The sequence below is a fragment of the Centruroides vittatus genome, unplaced genomic scaffold (assembly GCF_030686945.1).
Source record: "Centruroides vittatus isolate TY-2023 unplaced genomic scaffold, ASM3068694v2 contig_4, whole genome shotgun sequence".
Lineage (NCBI taxonomy): Eukaryota > Metazoa > Arthropoda > Arachnida > Scorpiones > Buthidae > Centruroides > Centruroides vittatus.
The window spans coordinates 129981-156022 of NW_027122214.1; the positions used below are offsets into that span (position 1 = coordinate 129981).

Below are 26042 nucleotides of genomic sequence, written 5' to 3' on the forward strand. Positions count from 1 at the left end.
TATTTGTTCTTGAACTATAAACTGTTGAATACATTTAAAAATTCGCAATTTGAATTAAAAATTTTATTTTAAAACTGTAAATCGAATAAATTATCTTAAAATCGAAATATAAGTATTAAAAAATGAGAATTTTAAAAATTATAATTATTCTTTTGTTGGTATATTAATATATACCGATTTCTTAGCATTTTTGTTAGTATTCAACAAATGTTTGTATACAATTTACGCTAATATTTTCCTTAAAATTTTTGTAATATTAATATGTTAAAAACGACAAGTGAATTACAAAAAATTGTAAAGAATTCGTGAATTATTGTATAACTAGCAGGTAGGCCCGGCGTTGCTCGGGCAAAAGTAACGATAGCGAAGATTACGTTATAGTCACAAAAGAAAAAGAGTAATTTCATCAACAAACTAAGTATTTCTAAAGAAAGGTCGAATTTGAAAATCGAATGTTCTAATATTGTTCGATTTTCACGACGTGTTCTGATTATATCGTTCGATTTTCATCGAATGTTCTAAAGAAGAAAGGACGAGAAAAACCGAACTAATCTGTTTAAATTTGAAAATCGAATGTGTTTCTAACGAAAGGTCGATTTTCAAATTCGACCTTTCTTTAGAAATACTTAGTTTGTTGATGAAATTACTCTTTTTCTTCTTTTTTTTCCAGAGCCCGTAAATCTTGCACGGCAAACCTTGCTCTTGTTCTCCATTGTTACTTAACACTTCCATTGTTGACACTTCCATTGTTACTTAACACTTTGGTACTTAAATTTGGTACCCTAACTGTACCAAATTTCAACTTTCAACTCCTAACCGTTTTTAGCGAAAATTAAGATTATTACATTACAGTCAACCTTACCCATTTTCACAGAATGCAAAAATTGGGTCCTCCTGTTTCCAGACTAATTACAGAATTTTTAAATGAGTCTAAATTTTCAGCAAAAACGAAAAAACTGCATCTGCGTCTTGCACGTCGCTTTCTCTTAACAATTCCATTGTTACGTAACATTTTATTGTTACGTAACATTTTTTGTTGACAATTCCATTGTTACGTAACACTTCTATTGTTACGTAACACTTCCATTGTTGATGGAAGTGTTAAGCCTTATTCCTGTCCCTCTCTCCCGTGGGGAGGAATTTCGAAAAATCCCTTCTTAGTGTGCGTTCTCGTGACGTACCCTAACTGTGTACCAAATTTCAACTTTCAACTCCTAACCGTTTGGGCTCTGTGCTGATTATTATTATTATTATTATTATTATCAACTCGTATCGATTATATATATAGATAAACAATGGTTTCTAATTTCCAAGTTAATTAGTAATTTAAAGTTCCGAAAATTGGAATTATTATATCTAAATTTTAGATTGTTTACGGATTATATAACAAATAATTTTCGAATTATTTTTATAAAGATCTGGTTAATATAGTAAGCTGCGTATACAGTGTAAAATATATATATATATATATATCAACTTTTTCTATTTGCCTTAAACAATATGACACTTTCTAAAATTATTTTTTAACTTTCAGAATGATTAATGATTTTCTAAATTTATTTATTAGTTTTTAACTAAAATTTTAACGTAAATGATTCGAAGTCGTCTTAAATTTTATTAAAATTATTTTTATATTACAATTCGAGAAACCATTATGAAAATTGATTGAGAATCAAACTACTGTACACGATTTTAACACGATTTTTTTCTTTAATAACTTATAATTTTTAAAATACGAAATAATATCAACAGATATTTGTTTAGCTTAAAAATTAAAAATACATAAATAATTATAATCAATAATATATTTTTTCATATGTTAAACATAAGTTTCTTAGGTTTTCAAAATATTTAAAAGTATTAAATGTATTAATCTGTAAAAATGAGACATAAAACCAAGTTATTGTACTTAGCATTAATCTGAAATGACTATAGGAATGCAGCAGAAAACTACTAGATTACGAGCTTAGTATCAACAGCAGTAACATTACAATAATACTATACAAAAGCGGTGACTTACAGGCTTACTGTTAACGTCTATACGTTATAACAATATTAAACTTATAAGTCTGTTAACAGGAACAATATTGTGGCATAATACAGCGTATGCTAAATTACTGTATTAATCTACAGTTCGAAGTATAAAGATGTTTACGTATACATATTAACATTTAAAATTTATCTATATGTAAATTAAATCAACGGTTTAAACTGTCTACATAATTATTACGCCCATCCTTTGCTCATAAAATATTCTTTATGGTTACTTCAATAGTAATAAAATTCTTCAATATATTTTATTATCGGATTCTATCAATCTTGCTTTTACATAACTTTAACTGCATAAAATCTAGAGATATTTTTAAATTGTTTTTTGCTCCCGTAAGAGGATAGAATTTAAATAGAATGCTCTAAAATGGGCGATCTTATCTTAAAGAAATTGAACATTACATCATATTTATTGAACAATAAATTTTTCTTTTTCTTTGGCATTATAAGTTAATACTATCGATAAAGAATTTTTCCTACGTTTACTATCATCGATCCACAACGTGTGTATTTACTCCCTAACCTTTAGTTTTAAATAAACAAGTTATATAAATACAGCTGCAAAAATCTCTTTCGCCTAATTAAAGAAAGGTTTTATCATAAGAAAATATTTTAAAAAGTTCTTATCAACAGTCTAGAAAATAAGATTTCACTTACGATATCATTAAGCTAACTTTTACTCAATATTCCTGAATATATAACGTGTTGGTTGTAATCTCATTATAAACGGAGAGAAGAAACATTTTCCAATTATTTTTTACTTGAAAACAGACCGTAGCATTATTCACTCTAAATAAAATCTTTATGCAAGCGGTTAGAAAATCTTTCTGCTGCAGTCAGCGTGCATAATTACAATGTCACATAATTGTTCACATGAACAAATTAGCGCGATAGACTTTATTAAATGACAACAAGTATTTGTCATAGACTTATAACAGAAACTTGTTAAATTATAAAAATTTCCCAACTTCCAATCAACTGTTGAAAATAATATAAGGCAGTTAAAATATATAAAATTTTCTAACAGTTGAGAAACAGTTTATAATCATAAAATTCCATTATTTTAAAGGTGAGCGGTAACAATAACTTTTTCTAGTCTATTTATTTACACAAGAAACTCGAGACACTAATCGCATGTTCATAATGTCGTGCTGTTGTCAACAATTGTAATAATTATCTTAAATATGTCGAGATGATGATTACTTTGTTACTACTTAACTACTGTAACATAAACTTGTTTAATAACTGTTACATTATCTTAGAAAAGTTGAAAAATTATATTATACTTTACACCTCGCCCTTCTCTAGTACTCCATTATAACTTTGACATTAGAGAACTTTCCATTTTCATCTTTTTTTATCAGGTACAGTACAAGCTGTGTTATTTCTGGAAAATCATATTTTTAACCAAACTATCGATCGATGAGATCTAACTTAATAAAAAATATCTTTACTACACAATAAGAATATTTTTTTTTTATATTATGTTTCTCGTATGATGACAAAGTAAAGCAGATGACTTTTTCTACAGAAAACATGTCTTATTTTTTTAAAGAGAGAAAAAATATTCTTTATCAATCACATTCTGTCAAATGATTGCATCTGAAAGAGGATTTCCTACCAATTTCAACATCCAATATCAAAATGGATAACATTATTTCTATTTTACTTTCTATGAGTATATGGAAATGTATAAAGAAACCAAATCTGAACGATTCCTCTCCCTTTTTTACATTCCATTTTAATTTAAATAATAAGTGTTATATTATAATTTTTGTAAAATATAATTCAATATAATTCTACTTAAAATATATATAAATTTGTAAATATTTAAAATTACAAATTAAATATATACCTTTTATTTTTCTATCAAAGTGAAAATGTTCTTATATCTTACATCGTAGTTTTTATATTTTAAAAGACGGAAAAAACTAAAAATAATTGAATAAATGTTTATTCATTAGCTCTATTTCATATTTTTATTATTTAATATTTAAAAACAATATTTATTTAATCTTTTTATCTTCAGTAAAAATGAAAAAATATTGGAATTTTCTAATAATTTTTATAAATATGTGATGTTACAAATGGCATTTAGAATTTTATTATAATAAAATTATACAAAATTACAAAAAAATGGTTTTAATAAAATATTTAACGACTTATTTTGTTTACTATATCGCTATTTTTACTTATTTTTTTAAATGAATAAAACTGAAAATAAGTCACTAAATATATTTTAAATTATATATAACAAATTTAAATTTATAAATGTATATAAATAAAAATAATAATATATTTTTTATAATTATATAAAATTAAAAATGTGTTTTTAATGTTAAAATATAATTGCAAAACCTACGCCATTACAAATTATAAATACAGTATCTTTTTATTCATTCTTGAAGTAAAAGTAATATATTAACATTTTTTATACGTAGGCCTATATATTTTTACCTCAATTTATCATATTTTCGTCATTACCATATTTATATTCATCACTATAATTTTTTTAAAAAGAAATTTAAATTTAAAATCTCGTTTTTATTTCGTTTAAATCACTAGAAAATGTAACACGCTTCTGTAAAGACAAGCAGTACTTAGAAGTAATCTCATCATCTTAAAAAAATAAAACCCTTGCTATTTATCAAACCTGTGATGAACTTAGAATTTTAATTTAGTTTTTTTCCTCAGATGTACACATTTATTCATTTATTTTTACGTATTTCTAGTATTCACACGTTCTCTCTTTACTGATATTTTTAGTTTATTCACGCTTACCATTAATCTAAAATTATATATTTCTTATAGAAAATATTTTCAGAAAAAATTTAAATTAGTGTAAAATTCTTCTTTGATGTAAATATCGTAAAAATAAATTATTTTATGCTGTTTATTAATTTTCATTGAGAAAATAATTTCCCTATGAAGTAGTGGTACAAAGTAAAATATTTATTATCTTTTAATTTGTAGTGTTTATGAAACCGTGCCGGTGCTTATTCTGCAACTTGAACACAAACTATATGGTGTATTTTCTCGGACACATGGCAAATTTCATCACTAAGTTTTCTTAGTGATGAAATTTGCCATGTGTCCGAGAAAATACACCATATAGTTTGTGTTCAAGTTGCAAAATCTTTTAATTTATTAATATAGCTTATTAGAATATAATTTAATTAACAATATATGTATTTATTAAACAAATAAAAACCGTTATGGTTATTCCAATGTATTTTTTTTTAATTTTTCAATATAAATTAATACATTTTAGTGATTTTTAAGTGTTTTCATCGTGAATTTATATCCTTACCTTTTCTTTAACGAGTAAATGACTTCTATAAAAAATTAATTATATATAAAATAAAATAAATTACTTTAAAATAGTTATAAGAAAAATATTTTACCTTCTTCAACAGCCATAAATGAATTAATTCCATTGGATTTGTGGTGTATATAGAATATATATATATTTTTTCACCAATAGTAAACTCGATAGATGAATTTTTGACCCTTTTGTGCATTATAATCAGATATTAAAAAAAATTGCATTTTCTTAGAACTTTTAAAGCTTTTTATCTCTAAAGACACTTCTTAAATATAAAACAGGTTGAAAGTGAAAAATATTCTCTCGAAGGAAAATATTATTTGATTTTCGTTGGGTCTTTTTAAATACAAGATTTCACAACTTCTATCGTGATTTTTTTTATTTAATCAAAAGAAGAAAGAGAAATTTTATACATATACATATACATATATAAAACTTGAAATTAAATTTTTAAAATGATATAAAAATATTTTAATTTAAATCATTTTTAATTTGTTAAAAATAAACTAAACGTAGTGTTTCGAATATAAATTATTAACAATATGTAAATAATTTATTTAGAAATTCTTAGCATGTACACACGAACGTATCTCATTAAATTGCGAAGAACTTCAAAATATCATCGTTAATAAGCTTTAGTGAGAAGTGCTCTTATGCTAATTTATACGTAAGCATTTGAAATTTTTTAAAATATAACACCTTTTCCTTAGTTTCTTAATTAACAATGTTTATGAATGAATGATTAACGGAACCGAAAAATAACCCAATTAATTAGCTTTTATTGACAATTAGCAAGAGGAGAAATGAATTAATTGTAATAATTAAAATCGAAGAAATTTTATGAAATTTTTATTCTGCTAATTGCCTTACAAATTGCTTGTTGAATTGATTTACTTTTGTGACGTGATTTATCAGTTTTGTTGATCTTTTCGGTGCTTTCTATCTTCGTCTTTTCTCAGCCAATAATATCAATAACGTCACGTGTACAATAAGAGATTGCACAATATCTATGCTCCACATTCTTGTAACAATTGTTTGTAACCAATATTAACAAATACTTCATACGTTTATAAGAAACTTTGGAGATTTAATTAGTGATGTGTATGTATATTTAATAATTTACAGAATACGAAAATATTTAATGTAAATATGATATTAAAAAATTCAATTATAGAAAAAATATATTTTACATAAAAAGTTTTTTTGTTAAAAATAACAAAGTTTTAGTTATAATAAATAAATAAATCATTTTTTTTTTGTAAATGAATTTATTGTTTTTGTAAATAAAACATTCATTTACATGATTTTGTTAAAAATGAAACACTTCGTTTAATACAAATAAAATCTTTTACATTTACAATAAATAACATTATGTATAAAAATTTTATTGTAGTTTATAGTAATTTAAACATTCATATTTACTGAAAATATTAAGCAAAATTTTTAATATAATTTACTAATTTGTTTTCTATAAATCGTGTTTGAAACTTAACTGGTTTATCCATTAAAAATAAGAAAATTTATTAAAATATTTCTAGTTTCTTTTCGGAAAAAAGAAATGTTATGATTGAAGGTGAGACTTATTCTAGTAATCTGAGTTTCTTCATTCTCCTCTAGTTGGTCTTCACCTGTTACAACCCCTGCTGACATCATGTTGAAAATAACCTTCATCCTTTAGCACATCTAATCCAATTTTTTCATTCTTTTTCCAACTTGTGCAATTAGTGTTTTCTTTTCTTCTAATATTTTTTTATTAGTCATTTAATCGGTTAATATTTCTTTTCTTCACTTCACTTTCTTATTAAAATCTCCTAGACTTTTATCCTGTTTACCTTAATGTTTACTTCTTTGTAAATATATTTTAACTAGTCTTTTCCACCTTTTAAACTTCATTAACTCAACTTATTACCTAATTAACATTTATGCAGTTTTAATTAATGAATTAAAACGCGATTAACTTTAACATTCAACGTTTATACATTATTTAATGATATTTAGTGCTGAGGTAAATGACACAAATGTAATGCTATGTTTCAACAAATCATTTCATAAATTTGATATTTTCTGTTGATATTTTTAATCAAAATTTTTTTATTTTCTAAAATGTTTATAAAATAACGAATAACATTAAACACAAATTTAATATATTTTGTAATCACAAGAAAAAAATTTTTAATATATATTTAACTGTAAAATTTATTAAGAAAAGAATAAAATCTAGTAAGAATGTTAAAAATATGAATAACTCGAGAAATAAATATAAATATTCTGTTATTTTTAACTCGAAAATGTAAAATTTAAAAATAAAACAAGTCATAAATCGAGATGAGAAGAATAAACAAATAAATATTTTTAAAATTGTCTTTTAATATTAATGTAATAAATAAAAATATGGTTTATTATTTAGAGTGTTTAGAATTATTATTAATTTATTAAAAAATGAATAAAATATTTTTATACAATTCTAATTTTTATAAGAAAGCTAAAGGTGATAAATATTCAATAAAACTTAGTTGAAATAAAAATATAAGAAATAAATTTATAAATATTTTTTTATTTAACAAAAAGTTTGAAATATTATTTTAAAAAATATAGCTTAAAATTTAAGAAACAATTTTTTGTTATATGCATACTTATATGTAAGACTATGAAAAAGTATATCTTTAAAAGTAATTTTTGTACAAGTGCTTTTCATATAAGGAAGGCACATCATGAAGTGCATCAAATATAAAAGTTTATAATCATTTTAGAGGAATTTTCTTTAATTTCAAATAAAATAAATCATTCAGCTGTGTAAAGAAAAAAAATTATGAAAATACTTCAAATTTGTAAAGCTCAAGATGATTGATACACGATTCTGACATTCAATTGCAGTTTTCTTTTGAATGGCTTTTACGCTTTTTTAATTTAATCTAAAGTAATATTATTAAATTCAAAAGTTTTAACATTGATGTAAGATTAACTAAGTTGAAGCCTGACTATTCAGGAACAAAAATAATGTATTATATTCAACATTACTTCTCAAGTTACATGAATATAATACAAATTATTATTTTTTAAATAAAAAAAAATATATATATATATATATATATATTAAAAATTCAATACATAAAATGCATTAGAATTAAACATTTATTCTATAACATATAAAATTTATTATTTTTTAAAAATTTTAGTAAGTTTAAAATAAATTACAACTTATTACAAATTTGCTAAAAATATTTTTAAGAAAATGTTTTTAAATGTTTTCTAATTTAAAAAAATTTATCTCAAACTTTTAATGATTTTTTAAGAATTATATAAAATATTTTTATTGAATTTTATAAATATAACAACATTTTTTTTTGTGAACGTCTTATTTATAAATATGAAATTTTATATTAAACTTTCAAGCATATATGTGTTTAAAATGAGTACTATATATAATAATATATTAAAATTTTTTATAAATAGTAATAAAAATTGTTAAAATATAAAATTAAATATTATAAGAATTCTATTAGTTAAGATTATATAAAAATGTAAATTTCTTAATGGCAGATGAAGTTTGTAGGCTAAAAACATTATTTTTATAAACTTTTAAGAATATTAAGAATATTTTATGATTCATTATAATTGGAAAATAATAATAATAATAATTCAATATAAAATTTATTGTAGTAAATAATTTAAAATATTATGTAAGATAATAAAAGCAAGGGGGTTGTTAATTAATTAATTAAGAACAAGACAACTTTCTGAAGAATAATGTATCACACAGTAAAACTTGTCCAAAACGAAACCTGAATAAAACGGAAACCTGCCCAAAGAAAAAGTCTTCTGAATGGAATAATTTTCTATTAAAAAACTGGACAGAAATATTCATTACCATTTGATTCCATTTTACACAGGTTTTAGTGTATCTAATAAATTTATAATAAATAATGGTTTAAAATAATTTATATAAAAATTTCTTGGTTTTAGATGATTAGGGATTGATTAGAAAATTTTAATTGAGTACGATACACCTAATTTTGCTTTTTCGTCAAATCATCATTAAGAAAACTGAAACTCCGCCTGAATTGAGTGAAATTCATTAAATATTTTATTGTTGTATCTTACACATATAACAGTGGTCTACTCATAGTTACATTAATAGGAAAACTTCATTTTCTGTATTCGTTTATAAGTTTATTACATTTTTAAAAGTCTGTTCGTCCTATTATTACACTTTCTCCAACGATGTTAAAGATTTTTGAAATCTGTATACATCGTAGAATTTATTGTTCATTATCAAGTAAGCTTTCACTTTTTCAACATTGCGGAATTCGACATCACTCGACAACTACGAATTTGAAATAAACTTTATATTATATAATAAACGATATCGAGAGTAAGCGTCTATATTATGTAATATACATCGACTAAGCAGCACTTTCGATTCCGTCTTACCTAATAATATTTTCAACATACTTCGTGAATATGACATTAGCCCAGCACTTCGTTCATTGCTTAATAATTATTTATTGTTGAGAACGGGCAAAATTAGGATAAGTGACTTTTTTCCTCTATGCGGCATTCAACATGGTTCCATTCTAAGCGGCATTTTCATTATACCTTAATTACCTCCTTTGTCACCTTAAATCTCATATTGTAGCTTATGCCGATGACAAAACTGATTGATTTTTTCTGATTTATCGAATTTGCAATATGACACCCTTTTTATTAAGAAAAAAAACCTATTTTAATCCGCTAATCTGAAAATTAACGTGGAAAAACTAGTTAGGTGTTTTGTTCTGATCCGCAATCCTCCTTTATCTGTTTTTACATCGATTTTGTTTCTATTAATTATGCTACATCTTTTAACGATTTGGGTGTATTTTTTATAACAAGCTTATTTTTCAAAACCACATTGATAAGTTGGTTAAATCTTTAAGTATGGGTGGCGAAATTTTATGGCTTTTTTAATGCAAATCTTTTGTAAAAGTGCATTAAAGGTTTTTTTAAACCAACTTTTAGTCTTGTATTGATTATGGAATGCCCATTTAGACTACGGCAGCACCTCCTTTTTGGACAAAGTTGCTCATGCTCTGGATAAGATTTATCTTTCTTTTATCAAATTATGCAACTTACCTTATACTTAAAACCCTAGCTTTGCTAAGGTTAGACTGGTTTTCCCATTATTTTTCTAGCGTATTAAATATTTTGATCGTTTGTTATATTATTAACAGAACTTTTTTTTAATGGTCTCGTTTATTTAGATTGGCTTTCTTTACGAATATTCCAAGAAATCTACGTCCTTTGACTTGTGTTTTTACTTCTTTTTTTCCCCTCCCGAGCTTATCTCAGTGATCGAAAGATTGTAGAGATAAGCTATCGTATTTCTCACAATCTATATAATTTTGAACGATCTCTTATTTATTAATTCATCTAGTTTTAAACTGAAGTGTAAAAGAAAAAAAACGCTGTATAATTTTTAATAATTTGTAATTGTTACTAATATGAGATATACAATTTTTAATTTTTAACTATAAAGTTTATTTTTTATGTATGCTTGTTGATTAATTTTATTTGTTCTTTTATTTTTGAGGGCGGATATCATTTGTCTTTCGGGTCTTTTCTATTATTTTAAAATTAAATTGTTTACATTTTATTATATACATATTTCCTTCGATAGTTATTAATGAATTACATTAATATATTATTAAACCAAAAAAAATACAAAAGTTAGTTTTGTAACATACTTTCCAAACAACAGAGTATAATAAGATAACATCGAAAATCAATTAGTCACTAAATTAGATACTATATCAACAATTTCACTTATTAATAATCAAATTTCAGTTATTTTTCCATTGAGAATTGACCGTGTTTCGGAAGAACAATTTTATAATTATCCAACACTTTCACAAGATCATTTTTTTCCAATCTTTTAATAACAAAGTTATATAGAACATAAATATCTACCTTTGTAAGGTTAATTAATTGTTTTCTACACTCCTAAGTAATTCCAGTTAAAAATTTCTCATATAATAGATCTGTTATATTCTTGAATTAGTTTTGTACAATCCTTCAACAAGGATAAGGAGAAATTTACAGTGCAACACCAAAAAACTTTTACTTTAAAAATTAATGTAACATGTCGATAATTATTATTAACTGAATATTTCGAAAAGAAATACATACAAAAAGTAATAGAAAATAAGTTTTATATAGAAAATTGTTCTAATATTAATAAGAGTAATTTAAAATGTAATGTAATAGTAAAGAACACAAAGTTTAGGTTTGTCATATGATATAAATTTTAGAAATAACGTTAAAAAAATAAAATGTAAATATTTGCTTAAAGCATTTGAATTTGCATATTTTATTTTAATAGTAAATTCGTAGCTTTAAATACAGTCATTCATAAACAAAATAATGTATAAAATAGTTTCTATGAAAGAAAATTTCGATTTTATTAATAGAAATTCTTCAAATATAAAATTCCTTTTACTTCTATAATACTATGATTTAATATTTCTTTTAAATATAAAAATGGCAAGTAAAATTTAAATAAGATTTATAGTATAAAATTATATCCACTTGTGTAACCTATCTCTTACGTTAATAAATATCTGAGGAATGTCGTAAAGCGAAGCTTTATATTGACACAATTAATTTCATTAAAATTCTTTAAGAATAATTTTTAAAATAATAAATAAATAAATACTGAAAGTTTTAAACTTTTTGCAGTAAATACAAATTCACTAATGGCACATTTCCCTTTATTTATGTTATACATTCGACAACAAGCTAATGTTAAAATTACCAACTGAATCGAAATTTAGTGAATTCATGCTTTGAAAGCACTTTACAATGTTTAAAATTGAACATTTATGTGCAAACATCATTCACTTTCACTGAAAACTCGAATAAGTAAGCCAGAATTGAATTGATTGCATATGTTAAAATAGGGGAAAATTACTCGAATAAATTATTTAAAATACGATTTTCTTATATAGTTACATTTTAAATTAAATTTATCATTTGAAATATTTAGGTTATTTAAATATTTTTATTATCATTTTTTATCATCTTAAATATAATATTATAAGTAAGATTTTTATTATGTTACATAAAACTCTTAAAGTTTACTTAACATAAGTTTTAACAAGTGCCTAAAAATAGTAATTGACGGATATATGGCCGTTTATTATAATTTAATGATTAAACTTTGCTAGAAAATTTCTTATTTTTTAAAGTTATTTAATTACACGTTAAGGCTATAGGAAAATCCATAAGTACAGTACTAGTAAATATGAATTAGGCCTACTATGTTTAGAGAAAGTTATTCGTTTTACAATATTTACATATAAATTACTCAATTTTTTAAAAATATTTATTAATATTTTAGTAGTTACTCAATTTATTTTTTCCAATTACAAAAAAAATAATTTCTAATATTTTTTCTATTAATTGATATTTTTCGAGAATAAAAAAATAAAAAAATAATTATCGCTTTTCTATATTTTTATTATTAATCATTAACTAAATAAACTATTTTTAAACCATTAAAATCTTAAAAAATCATACAAATGGTTTCAACTACCTTGAAAATAATAAATATATATTTTTGTAAAGTGCTTATTAGTATCAAAAATCTTTAAAAAATCAGCTAATAATTTAATTTTTAAGAAATTAAAACATATATTTGCGTTGAGAAAACAAATTTGAATTTAAATACAGCAAAAATAAAGGTTTGAAGCGATAAATATATTCTTCCACGTATAAATATATGCTAAACTATTATTGGACTAGCGCGTGTCTTCGTGATGTTGCCACAGGAAGAAAATATTCAATAAAACATTGAATTTTCAATATTCTTCAATTTCACTTTAGTTTTTTTCTTCTTGTTTTTTTAAATCTGAATTTTTAAAATTGCTCTTGAAATAGTATATTTTATCTTGATTTTTCTTTCTTTGCTATTATTATTCGTGAAAGATGCCTCTGGCATTGACTAGTTTCGCATGGTTTCAACAAGACGTCAGTTTAATACTAAAATTGAGAAGAAAAAATATATATATAGAAATTTTTTTCTTTTTCTTTTGCACGTAATACTGCAGTTAAAGATAGCATCTAACAAAATTGAAACAAAAAAAATATCTTAGATTTGTTTTAGATACTTAAAAACTTTTTCTGGTTATCTCTTTAAATGGTCAAACAGTTAGACAATCTTCTATTATATCTACATCGATAGTTTGATTTCCTGAATTTTCTTTAATCCTATTGTTTCTCTTATTCTAAGAATTTCACAAAAAAACCTTCAAGAACATTTTTGTTATTATTTTAATGAATTAAAGCTGAAATTTAATTGAAAGATGAATTAAATTTTAATGAATTTTAGAATTTAATCATCAATTAATGAGGAAATCTTTCAAGTTAGTGAAGAAATATATAATTTTAACTGCAAATTTTATGTAAACTATTAAAATTTTGATCTGTAAATGTTAAATAATTCTTTATACATTAAAATTTGTTTGGTTGATTGATTTATTTATAAATTTTGTCAGAAATAAAGAAAATTAGAAAAAATATTTACAATTTTTTTGTATTTTTGTTTAAATTTATCATCATTATATAGTAATTAATTAAAGATTAAAATTAAATAAAATGTCTCTAATGTTTTTTTTTTTTGTATTTTAATTTTCTTCTTATAAGAATATGATTTGTCTATGTTTAAGAAATTCAAATATTTTAATATATTTTATATTAGTTGATGCCTCTGGTCAAGACATTTTCTGAAAATCATGTCTTTTGTAAAAGTTTTATTGATTTTTATTCGAAAACAACTACAAATTTATTTTTCATTCTGCATAAAAAAATAAGGAAGGAAAAAATTTTGATAAACATTATTATAAAATTTTATTTATTTAATATATTTATTTTCCAAACAATAAAATGTTTCCGAGTTATTTCGTAGCTAATTTATACATTTTGTTTTATATAAATAAAAATATTTTAAACATTTATAAAGCAAATTTTTTTCCTCTTGATAAATCTTATTTAATAATTTTAAACAATAATAATTTTTCTATAAAATGTTTTTCTTTATATATATATATATATATATATATATATATATATATATATATTATATAATATATTTTAAAATTTATATATACAGTATATATTTTTAATTATATTAAGTTTTACTTAAATTAAGAAAAAAAAATTAAAGAGTAATCATGCTGTAGAAACTTATATATTGTTAAAGGATGGACTTTATATATTAGTCTCATACCAAATGTTACTCTTCCTGTTAATTTTATTTTATATAAATTATTAACTTTAATGCAAATTTCTTCAATAGAGTTTTAATTATATTTACTAACAAGTTCTATGTATTAATTTATAAATATTTTACCATTTTTTTTATTATGGTGCGCAATAAACTAGCTTGAACTATAATTTTTGTTAGATGCAACATTAATAATAAAGTAAATGACAATAACGATAAGCAGAATAAATAGAGCTATATAAAGGAAATTGTTGTATATATCAAGGGAATAGTCACATTATATAAGATTGTAATAAAAGATAATGAACATTTTTATAGTGTTAGACATATATCTTACATGTATCTTTCTGTTTGAAATATTTAATGAGAAATTTTTGTTTTTGGCAGAAATTTTTACAACTATCGACCTTATATACATTTATGTAATCAATATAAACATTAACTTATTCATTTTAGGCAAATTTTTACTCGAAATTTTATATAAATTTCACTGCTATAACATTTATATAATCAGTTCTTACAGTAAAAAACTAAGCTAAAATTCTATTATATATAAATGTCTACAAATATACGCTATATATAAACCTTCAAAATATTAATCTGATGTAAAATTATTTACAAATTTTATTTAGTATTATTAATTTTATATATATTTTATTATTATAGAACTTAGTTATATTATTGTTAGCTCATAACATATATTATTAAAATAAGTTAAAATTTGATGCTTAACAACAAAATTAATGGTAAAATAATACCTTCAAACTGGTTTAATCATTTTATAAATTATTTTGTATAAAAATGTAATACAAAATTTAAAAGTTCTTACAAAAAGATCAATTTTATGTTGAATGTATAAATTATTTATAGTTTATATTATGATAGATTGAAGTCGCTTTGTTTATAAGTCAAGCTGTTATTTTAGTGAAATTTAATTATTTTACCGACTTTTTTTTAATGAAAAATTTCTCTTTTTTTATCTTAACTTAATTATATTTAATATGCAACGACTTTAAAAGTTAAACGTGATTAAATAGATGTAATGTAGAGTACATTAGTACTTAATTTTTTCAAAGTAAAGCACTTCGCTACTCTCCAAAAATAGCTTATTTTTTAGAAAAATTCAAAAGAAAAACTTTAAAAATTTTGTTAAATTATTATCGAACATTTTTGAAAATGCTTTTTTTATATTTTAAATTTGGAATTTTATACATTCCGTGTTTTGTAGTTAATTAAATTCTTCTATTCGTAATAAGATCGTGATTTATTTTTTAAATAAAAGAATCTAATAATAATAATTAAAAAAATCGTGATTAATAATATTTAGTTTTAATAATTAATCAAAAAATACATTAAAAGAATGTCAAATATTTTTAATTAAATGACATTAAATTAATAAAATAAAATGCTGATAGCGCAACGAATAATTGAGTCGTTTAATTTATTCTTTTGCTAATTGAATAAAAAAGTAAATTTGATATTTATTATAGCAGCAATTAACATAATTTTTTTGCTTGTATTTTTTTAAATTAATGACGTTCTGATGTCAATGACCCGTAAAAAATCAAATTTATCAAACTTGTATGATGTGAAATGTTAGATATTTTAGTACAACTCACTCCATGTAAAAATGTTAAAGGTTTAATTTATAAAATAAAAAATAGGCTACAGAATAAGATAAAAAGATAAAATAAGAACGGACATTTTAACGCTAGTTTTATATGATTTATCGATCTATTAATCTTGGTTAAAAGTTTTTTGTGTTCTTTGATAATAAGTGTGTTCGAAAGCCACAACGTTCCACAGCTCAGTTCTACCAACTTTCTACAATATCTATGATCTATATTTTTTTCCTTTTATTCACTTACTTTTTATTTTTCTTGCAGATTTTAAGTGTACCTGCGTTTAAAACTTGAAAAAATAGTATTTTTTGCATTTCTTTTTTACTTTCTCTATAATTTTTATTGTAAAATATACCAGAAAGAAATTGCTTCAGTATCTCTATCCTGATTAATATACATACTTTGAGGTGTTCTAAACATCTTTTTATTCATTTTAGATGACATTTTATGACATTTTCGATAAATTTAATTCATTTATCTAGACTTAAAATACATATATTATTGGAATTCTTTATTTTTTGCTATGGAATTACTATCGATAATGAAAAAAATCGTTTTTCTATTTAACATTTAAATTTATTTAAATGTTAAACAGAAAAACAAAATTTAATAATATTCTTGTAGAAAATAAAAAGTAAAAATAAATCATAAAAATTACAAATAATGTTCGACATTTTAATATTTTTAATTACGCAAAAAAATAATAATAATATTAAATTGATGTTATTAAAAAATAAATACTTAAAAAACATTATTTGATTTTTATAAGAGTATAAAGCGCTTTTTTTACTTAGAATTTTAAAATAAAATTTTAATAAAATTGTCTTTAAACTTCGTAAGAAGTTTCATCTTATATACTTTTGAAGTAGGCCTATAGCAAAGGTTATTGAATTAGTCATTACGATGTCACCTGATTATCTCCATTGTTACAAACGTCACACGTAAATGAAATAGACTATAATACGGTTGACAGAATGACAGATGATCTGCGTTTATAGAAAACGTTTCAATTACGTCCGTTAAGGGCTTACATTTCACTTCTCGTGACGTAAGCTTAAAAATTTCAAAAGTTTAGCAGTAATTTTTGATAAAATAATTTTAAAACGCGATAGAACAATCAATAATTATCCATTGAGACTAATTTACTTTCAATGGTAATGGTATATAGCGAGATGAACTTGTTAAGCGTAATGTATTGATAAAAATGGATAAATTTGATACAATTTCTCGTATCGTGTGAAATTTGAGTGTTATAGATTGGCATTTAGATATAGTGATATGGCGATCGTATCTATAATACACCTAAACGATCATTTATTATATTTATAAGGTACAATAAATATATTTATGTGTTTATCATACTTTAACACATTGTTACTTCGTGGTGATATATCATGATACACTTCAATAGAAGAGAAAACAAAAGGATTCCTTCTGTTGGAGTTATTCTAGAAGGAAAAATAAACTATAAATTAGGTCCTAAAATTGTTTTTTTTTTTTAAATATTTTTTACATAATTTTTTGAGAACTGGTCGAGTGTAAAATTAAAGAATACATTATTAAATTTGATTTTATTGCTTTAATATTTTAAAATATAAATTTAAAAATTATAAAAAGGAATTACATTATTAAAATTACTTTATTTTATTTTTCAAATAAAATGTATATTTATAAACTATTTATTATAGCGCCATCTTTTGTTAATATTTAAAAACATTTTACAGAAAAAACAAATTTTATTCAACATTAATTATAATAATTTGAATATATAAAAAATAAATTATAACTAAACTCTATCAATTACACAACTAATTTTAATAAAAGTAATCAATAATCATGTTTTTTATTTTTTTAAATTCTGAAATAAAAATTAAAATTTTTATAAAAAGTTGCAATGTTTAATTTAAAATTTTTTTCCTAATTTTCTTTTACTATTCCGAAGTCATATTAAAACGTTAATGGAAGTTGATAGCTTAATTACATTTTAATATCATTTTTTACATTTTCTATTTTCGTATTAAAAATGAATAATTAAGAATAACATCAATGTCTTTAGAGAAAAACGATACTCTTTACCTTATTGTAAATAATTTTTTTAAAAATATTTTATAATGTAAGTAATTTTAAGTAAATTTTTTTATTTTATAACTTTACTTAAAATATTATTTTAGCAATAATTAAATATTAATATTAATGCAATAAAATTATTTGGGATATTTTTAAATATAGAAAGTTTAGTAAAGTTTTAAGTCAGTTTCGTCAATTTTTCTTTTATATTTCTTTATAAACAATTCATATAAATCTCTGAAATAAGATTAAATATTTTACTTACATGTAAGTTACTATAATTTATTAATTTATTGTTATATATTTTGTTTTGGTAATGCAATTTGTTCATAGAATTTATAATTAAATTTATTTATATTAATCGTTTAATTTCATATTTAGTTTACATCTTACAATTTTTGTAATAATTATTTTATTTGTTACATAAATTATTCAATATGTTTCTAGGCAAATTAACGAATTTTACTCGTAAATTGCTAACACTTAAATTCTTACAGCTTGTTTGTACACTTGTACTGTAGTTTGTTTTAAAAATTAAAATACAGCTTGTTCAAATATTTATTTACTATTTTTCCTGTCTTTTTTTATGTTTTTGTTCGTATAAATTATTACAATTCGTGCGTATCAATTATTTAATTACGCGGATGAAAATTATGAATTTATTTACGTTTTATTCCACACAATAAAAGTATATTTAAAACTACAATTATGAGAAAGGGGGGAAAAAAACAAAAATTGAACTTATAATTTTATTTTATTTCTTCCATATTTATTCAATTATTATTTAAAAAATTATTTAAATAGCTAGGAAATCGTATGAGCATTATTTTCTGTGTAAGATAAAATTCAATTCACTTATTATGTAATATAATAGTGTGCTTTTATTAATGGTTTATTTGGATGATAAAATTATATAAAATAAATTGGAAAAGTTTTTTTTCATTTAAATTGAAGATTCCAGGTTATATTTTATGATAATTTAAATAAAAAGATTAGAGAAATACTTTATTCAGGTTATTAATTTACTGTATAGAAATGTCGATATATTTTTCTATATTGTATACCAATAATAATATTATTACAGTATTAAAAATAAAATAAAATTGTGTTAATTTAACAAATATGCATTATATATATATATACGATATTATATTAAAGAAATAAATTATTTTTATAGTTTTCTTATGTTATTTCTTTCATCAATTTTGTAAGTCCTTTTCCAACCGGTAGTTTGCGATTCCCTTTAAGTAATGAACTGTATGATTTATTTTTATGTCAAATATACAGTAAGCCTATTATATTACACTTTCGCTCCATTTAGTAATATTACTTTTAAATTTTTTAAACAATTTTTTGCTATTAAAAAAATACAATATAAGCAGAGTCAAATAAATAATAATAATACAGTAGAGCGTCGATAAGTGGAACGTCGGTAAGTGGAATGGCCGGAAAGTGGAACGATTTTCAGTCGGACTGTGTCGTGCTGAATCGAATGTTTTTGATACTAAATTTACTTCTACAGTATAATTTTCATGTTTTTTATATTCTTTAATATATTTATTTTGTTTGTACAAAATGCAGAAATAATTTTTAACGATACGATAGCCTCGATGATTATTATAAAAATTTTCGTTAGGCTTAAAATCGACGAAAATTCAACACGAAGCGACACACAACGGAGAAAAATTCAACAGGAAGCGATACGCAACGGAGAAAAATTTGAACATCGGACAGGTTAATGTATTTTTTCGTACAAAGTCGGAAACTGGAACAAATCATTAACTGGAAGGACCCCAGTCCCCAATTGGTTTCACTTATCGACGCTCTACTGTAATAATAATTTAATAAACAAAGTAAATATTAAAGTTTATTTAAAATATAAACGTAAAAATAGGAAAGTTTAATTCTATAAAATTTAAATATAATTTAAATCATGTTATGGGCTAATTTTTATTATTTACGACATTAATTTTTCCAAATTTTCAACTGTACATAATTTTCGTACATAAATAAACAATTTATGTACGAAAGTTTACTTTATTTGTATTTACAACATATAAATATATTTTATAAATTTAATATACTAATATTTTTATTTACATTAAACGAATTATGCCTTGGTAACCATCAAATTACTAGCATAAAATTGTTAGACAACCATTAAATATTATTGACTTATCTTAAACATGTAAATCTAAGTTAATATTTTCCGAGTATTTTAACAAACACCAAATAGTGCCAGAGTCAATAATCTGTCATTTATGTTATTCTTTGTCCATTGAGAATTTTCAAACTTGCCTAAGACAAAGTAGATTTACACAAGTCTCCAAACACATTAAGAGATGTGAAGATTATCGAAGGAGTCATTTCACTTAACTTTTCAGGTTTGTCTCTTAATGGATTCCTTCTTCTCTAATTCAAGATGCGCTTTCCAACTGTTTTCGTTGGAAATCTGTGAAATTGTTTGGTTTGCTCTCTAGCATATTCCATTTTATTGAATATTTTGTAAAATGAGCTCTTCACTCTGACGTAGATAATCGGTACACGTGTACAGTATTTCTCCCTTAACTATAGGAAAAATAACAGCTCATTTTTAAATTAATAAATATATTAATCAATTCTCTCTATAATTTTAAATTACTTATAAGGTGTGTTTATTCTAGAAAGTATATTGATAAAATAAACACCGTTTAAGTGCACCGAATATCTCATTTTCTCGGCGCATATACTAAAATATTATGATAAATATTTTTGGAATAATTTGTAGAAAAGTCGTGATTAATTATTTTATATATTTTTTCTTTATATTTAAAAAATTTGGCCTTATTTTGTATGGTAATTTTAAACTCTACAATAAGATAAAACGATAAAATTACAACGTCTTCAACTGGAAATTGGTAGGGTTTTTCTTACTTTTAAATCAATTTCGTGTAATATTATCTTCTCGTATAACTTTAACTATATTTGAAGTTATATAAGAAGCTAATAAATTTCCAAGAGATAGTGATTTGCATTCTGAAGGATTTTACAATAAATTCTTCTGAACTAAGTTGCTCTCGGCATCTTAATTTAGGAAAGGACGTTAGAAAGGAAGAAAAATTGTAATTTTTAAAACTTCAAATTTAACTTTTATTATTTTGAGTTTATAAAAAACTGAAATAATAATAAAAATATTTTTTATTTATTAAATAATAACTATATAATTTTAAAAGCGCGCGTAAAGATTTCTGATTAATGGCTTTTGATGTTCATTGAATTGAATAAATTTTACTTTAAATATATTTTTATATTATTATATTTTAAATTTATATTATATCTTATTATAATCTAAATTATAATTAAGATTGTGTTATAAAGACTAATTGATTGATTTTCAGAATAAACAACTATAAATGATTATTATAATACAATTTAAAGATGAATTGTTAAAGAAAAAGTTATATTTTAATCAAATTTAAAAATGTATGTGCTCTACGTACTTATTTATATACGAAAAAATTATTTTATTGATTTTTAAGAAATATTTTCTGGCATCTTTGATGAATTTTTCTTTCGTGTATCGAAGCTTGGCAATCTTCCCTTCAAGAAAGAGACTCATTGAGAGAAATTCCTTATATAAATAAATGATATAAAGTTCAAGAAATTGAACAACTAATTGTTAAAATTAATACTGTAATATTTAGAATAACTTATTTGCTAAAACACGAGAAGTTATATAAGACTCAAAGTTGAATAAAGTATTATTAGTTAATGCTGTTTAAAGATTGGTTTATACAGGGATTATTGTTGATAAATTCTAGGGATTAATCATTATCTTCAACATTCGACATCATTAACCATTTCAGATTATTACTTTAATATTGTTTGTTGTTAAAGTTTCGATTTTCGATTGTTTAGTGAAGATTTTGATGTTCCAAACTCGAAGAAAATATTTCAAAATTAAGTATAATTGTTACTTTATATTCAAATATATTTTAGATAATAAAATAAATTACAGTTTTATTAGAAATAAATTTTAAAAAATCTCTCTTTTAGTAATTTTATATAATAAGACTAAAAATATCCAATTTTTTTCCCAATTTAAAGGAAGAAAGTAGCTATTTTAGTTCTTATTTAAGATATTCATACAAAATTTCTTATACTTATTAAAATATTATACGTTTAAAAACACATAAAAAATATACAAATTATGCAAATAAAATTAATTTTAAGAAGTATAAAAATAGCCAAATTATTAAATAATTTTCATTTAAAATTAACTTTTAAAATGAAAAAAAGTTCGAAAGTTCTCTTTAATTATATATTTTCAATATCTTATAAAAGAAGTAATTCAATATTCATAATGCTGAAGAGTTACAGTTCTTGATAACCAGTTGAAAAATTATTCTTTTGTCGCTTAAAAGATCTTATTATATTCATTAAATATCTTTTCAAGTCACTAAAGAATTTAACTTTATCCAATTTACAATTAATGATTATTTTTATTCTTACTAAACTGTGACAATTTGAAGTGAATGTAAAAATCTAGTTTTCTGAATCGATAATATATTAAAAAAGAAGATAAGTATAATTGTTAAAATTCAAAATTCATGTGAAATAATTATTAATTTAAGTCAAATTTACCTTTTCTTTATTATTTTATAAATTTAGGCATTCCAGATGCTGGAATTGAAATAATTTTACAATGTTTCTATACAAATGCAGCGAATAGCGATTATCATATGTGTGAATTTAAATTATAATTTATTAAAATTAATTGAAATTTATTTTTTTTACCCTAAATTTTATCAATAAAAATGGGTCAATTATTTAGTTTTAAGTACATTTTGTTTTAATTTTATGGTATAACTAAGTGTTGTTTTTATTGCAAAAGTATGAAATTCTCATTAATTTAATGAGTATTTCTTTTCTGAAAACAAATTCCAATAGATAATAGGGATATAAATGATCTAACCATGAGACACCAAATATGCCAAAGATTTGTACTGAAAAAGGATTAGATCAAATTGCTACTACTTGATATTTTACCTTGTCAATATCCTGAAAGATCTTCACTTTCCGTTCGAATGATCTTAATATAAAACTGCACAAAAATTCGCTGCTCTTTTATATTTTTAACTGTATTCCGCAGCACGATATATTTAAATAGGATAATATATCAAATTGACGGCCGATCGCCCAGGCGATTGGAGCATCTGCCTATCGCTTTGGGGATTCAAAATCGAATTTGAGCGAGTACCCCGTAGAATTTTTGGGAGATGGTCTGTCTCGGATATATTGGGGGTCTGGGCAATGGCTAATGGTTAAAAATACCTTATTATTGACCAAAGCGTGAATACACAGATATTAATAGAAAATTCAGATAAATAAATATATATATGCATAAAGTTTTCAAATTTGTTTTGGGAAAGAAAATTGTTTGTAATTTAAATTGTATTCTAAATACTGATGAAGCCACAAAATAATATTGGTCTGAATGAATCCTTCCAACGTTCGGAAAAGCGAAAGTATTTTTAAAAAATTTATATAAATTTGTTTTATGTAATTATATAAAAATGTAAATTTATTTTTATAAATAAAATTTAATATTTTATCATCGAATCTGTTCAATGTTTATTTGAACTTTATTGTTAAAATTTGAAAATTTTTGATTGAATTTAGTAAAAAAATAAATCAAATTTTCGAATTATTCGGGCGTTTAAATTCGAATTTCAAAGGGATTTTCTAAAAAGAAGTTTTTATTCTTTTGTTCTATAATTCGATAAGCAAAATGGATATTTCTTTACCCGAAATTTTTCTGAATTCAGATTTGGATCGACTTTTAAGTAAAAAGCGTGTAATCTTGTTAGGCGATTCTAACGTAAGAACAATTTACAAAGATCTAATAGCTCTGTCTCAAGATAATTTATTAAGTAATGAATCAGGATTGAAAGCGAAAATGGAAGATTCTTTTATGGGCGATAAATTAATCTATTGCGATAAATTAACGATTGAAAGGATTTATAAAGAAGAAAGATTATATCAGTTTAATGATTATGAGATAAGATTCTTTTTCATAACAAGAGTTTACGATGAATATATGGAAAATATTTTAAAAATCTTACAACGAAATACAGTGGATGTAGTGCTTATTAATTCCTGCTTATGGGACATTACACGATGGGGTCCAAAAGGAGTGGAAAACTATAAGAAAAATCTGAAAATCATAGCCAACAAATTTCGTGAAATTCTTCCAAAAGATTGCTTAGTTGTCTGGTTAACCACATTACCGATATCGCAAGATGTGAAAGGAGGATTCCTAGTGCCAGAGTTGGAATTCCTGAAGTTTTCACTTAGATTTCATGTAATGGAAGCCAACAGGTACGCTCGAAAGGTATTCAACAAGTATGGTTTGGACATATTAGATCTTCATTATCGTTTACAAACGCACATACATCTGAGAAGAAAAGACGGAATTCATTGGGAAGCTAAAGCAGTTAGACACATGACCAATTCTATTCTAACGCACATTTCTTTAGCTTGGAATGTAAAGTTACCTTCTACATTTAACAAGAGCATGAACATAAAAGATGAAAAGAACGTAGAAAAAACAGATAATGAGAAAAGCATTATAGAATATAATATAATAAGTAAGGTGAGTATCGATTCAAAATTGGTTCAATGATTTGTTGTGCATTTTATGTTAATAACATGTTTATACAAGATTAAAATGTATTATTTCAGTACAAAATTGACAGAAGAAAGATTCCTGGTAACAATTAACACGAAATTTTGATTAAGAATTTATTTTTCATATGAAAAATACATTTATCTTGAAGTACCATTACATTATTAAACGTATACTCTCTAACAATTTGTTAACATCTTCATATTTAAAGTTTGTTTAATCAATGTTCCATTATTGCCAGAACTGTATTTCAATGTGATTTATGTAAAATTCATTACAGATCAATACTAAATTTTAACATTGTTGTTTTTCAATTAAGGAAAGAATTTACGATGCTACTTTTAACTTTCATAAATAAATACTTTTAAGATTTCTTCGTTTTCAGTTATCTATATATATAATCGAGACGAGTTGATAATAATAATAATAATCAGCGCAGAGCCCAAACGGTTAGGAGTTGAAAGTTGAAATTTGGTACACAGTTAGGGTACGTCACGAGAACGCACATTATGAAGGGATTTTTCGAAATTCCTCCCCACGGGGGAGAGGGACAGGATTAAGTCTTAACACTTCCATTAACAATGGAAGTGTTAAGTAACAATGGAGAACAAGAGAAAGCGACGTGCAAGATTTACGGGCGCTGGAGAAAAAAAAAGAAAAAAAAAGAAAAAGAGTAATGTGTTAGAACATATTCGATTTTCAAATTTAAACAGATTAGTTCGGTTTTTCTCGACTTTTCTTCTTTAGAACATTCGATGAAAATCGAACGATATAATCAGAACACGTCGTGAGAATCGAACAATATTACAATATTCGATTTTCAAATTCGACCTTTCTTTAGAAATATTTAGTTTGTTGATGAAATTACTCTCTTTCTTTTGTGACTATAACGTAATAATCTTAATCTTCGCTATCGTTACTTTTGCCCGAACAACGCCGGGCCTATCTGCTAGTTGTTTTAATAAAATTGAAATATACGAGACGTTTGAAATTTTGAATTTCCAAATGAGACGTAATTTTTTCGAATGTATTAATAATTGTTTTTGTTATTTG

At 23.0% G+C, this 26042-nt stretch overlaps 1 protein-coding gene across 1 annotated transcript; it reads left to right on the forward strand.

Moving 5' to 3' along the window:
* Window positions 1–24025: 24025 nt before the first annotated feature.
* LOC136976315 (PC-esterase domain-containing protein 1A-like) lies at window positions 24026–25107 on the forward strand. The gene is made up of 2 exons (XM_067271567.1): window positions 24026–24956; window positions 25046–25107. Exons 1-2 carry the CDS (start codon window positions 24093–24095, stop codon window positions 25082–25084), a joined length of 903 nt encoding a protein of 300 aa, XP_067127668.1. The 5' UTR covers window positions 24026–24092; the 3' UTR covers window positions 25085–25107.
* The last annotated feature ends 935 nt before the right edge of the window (window positions 25108–26042 follow it).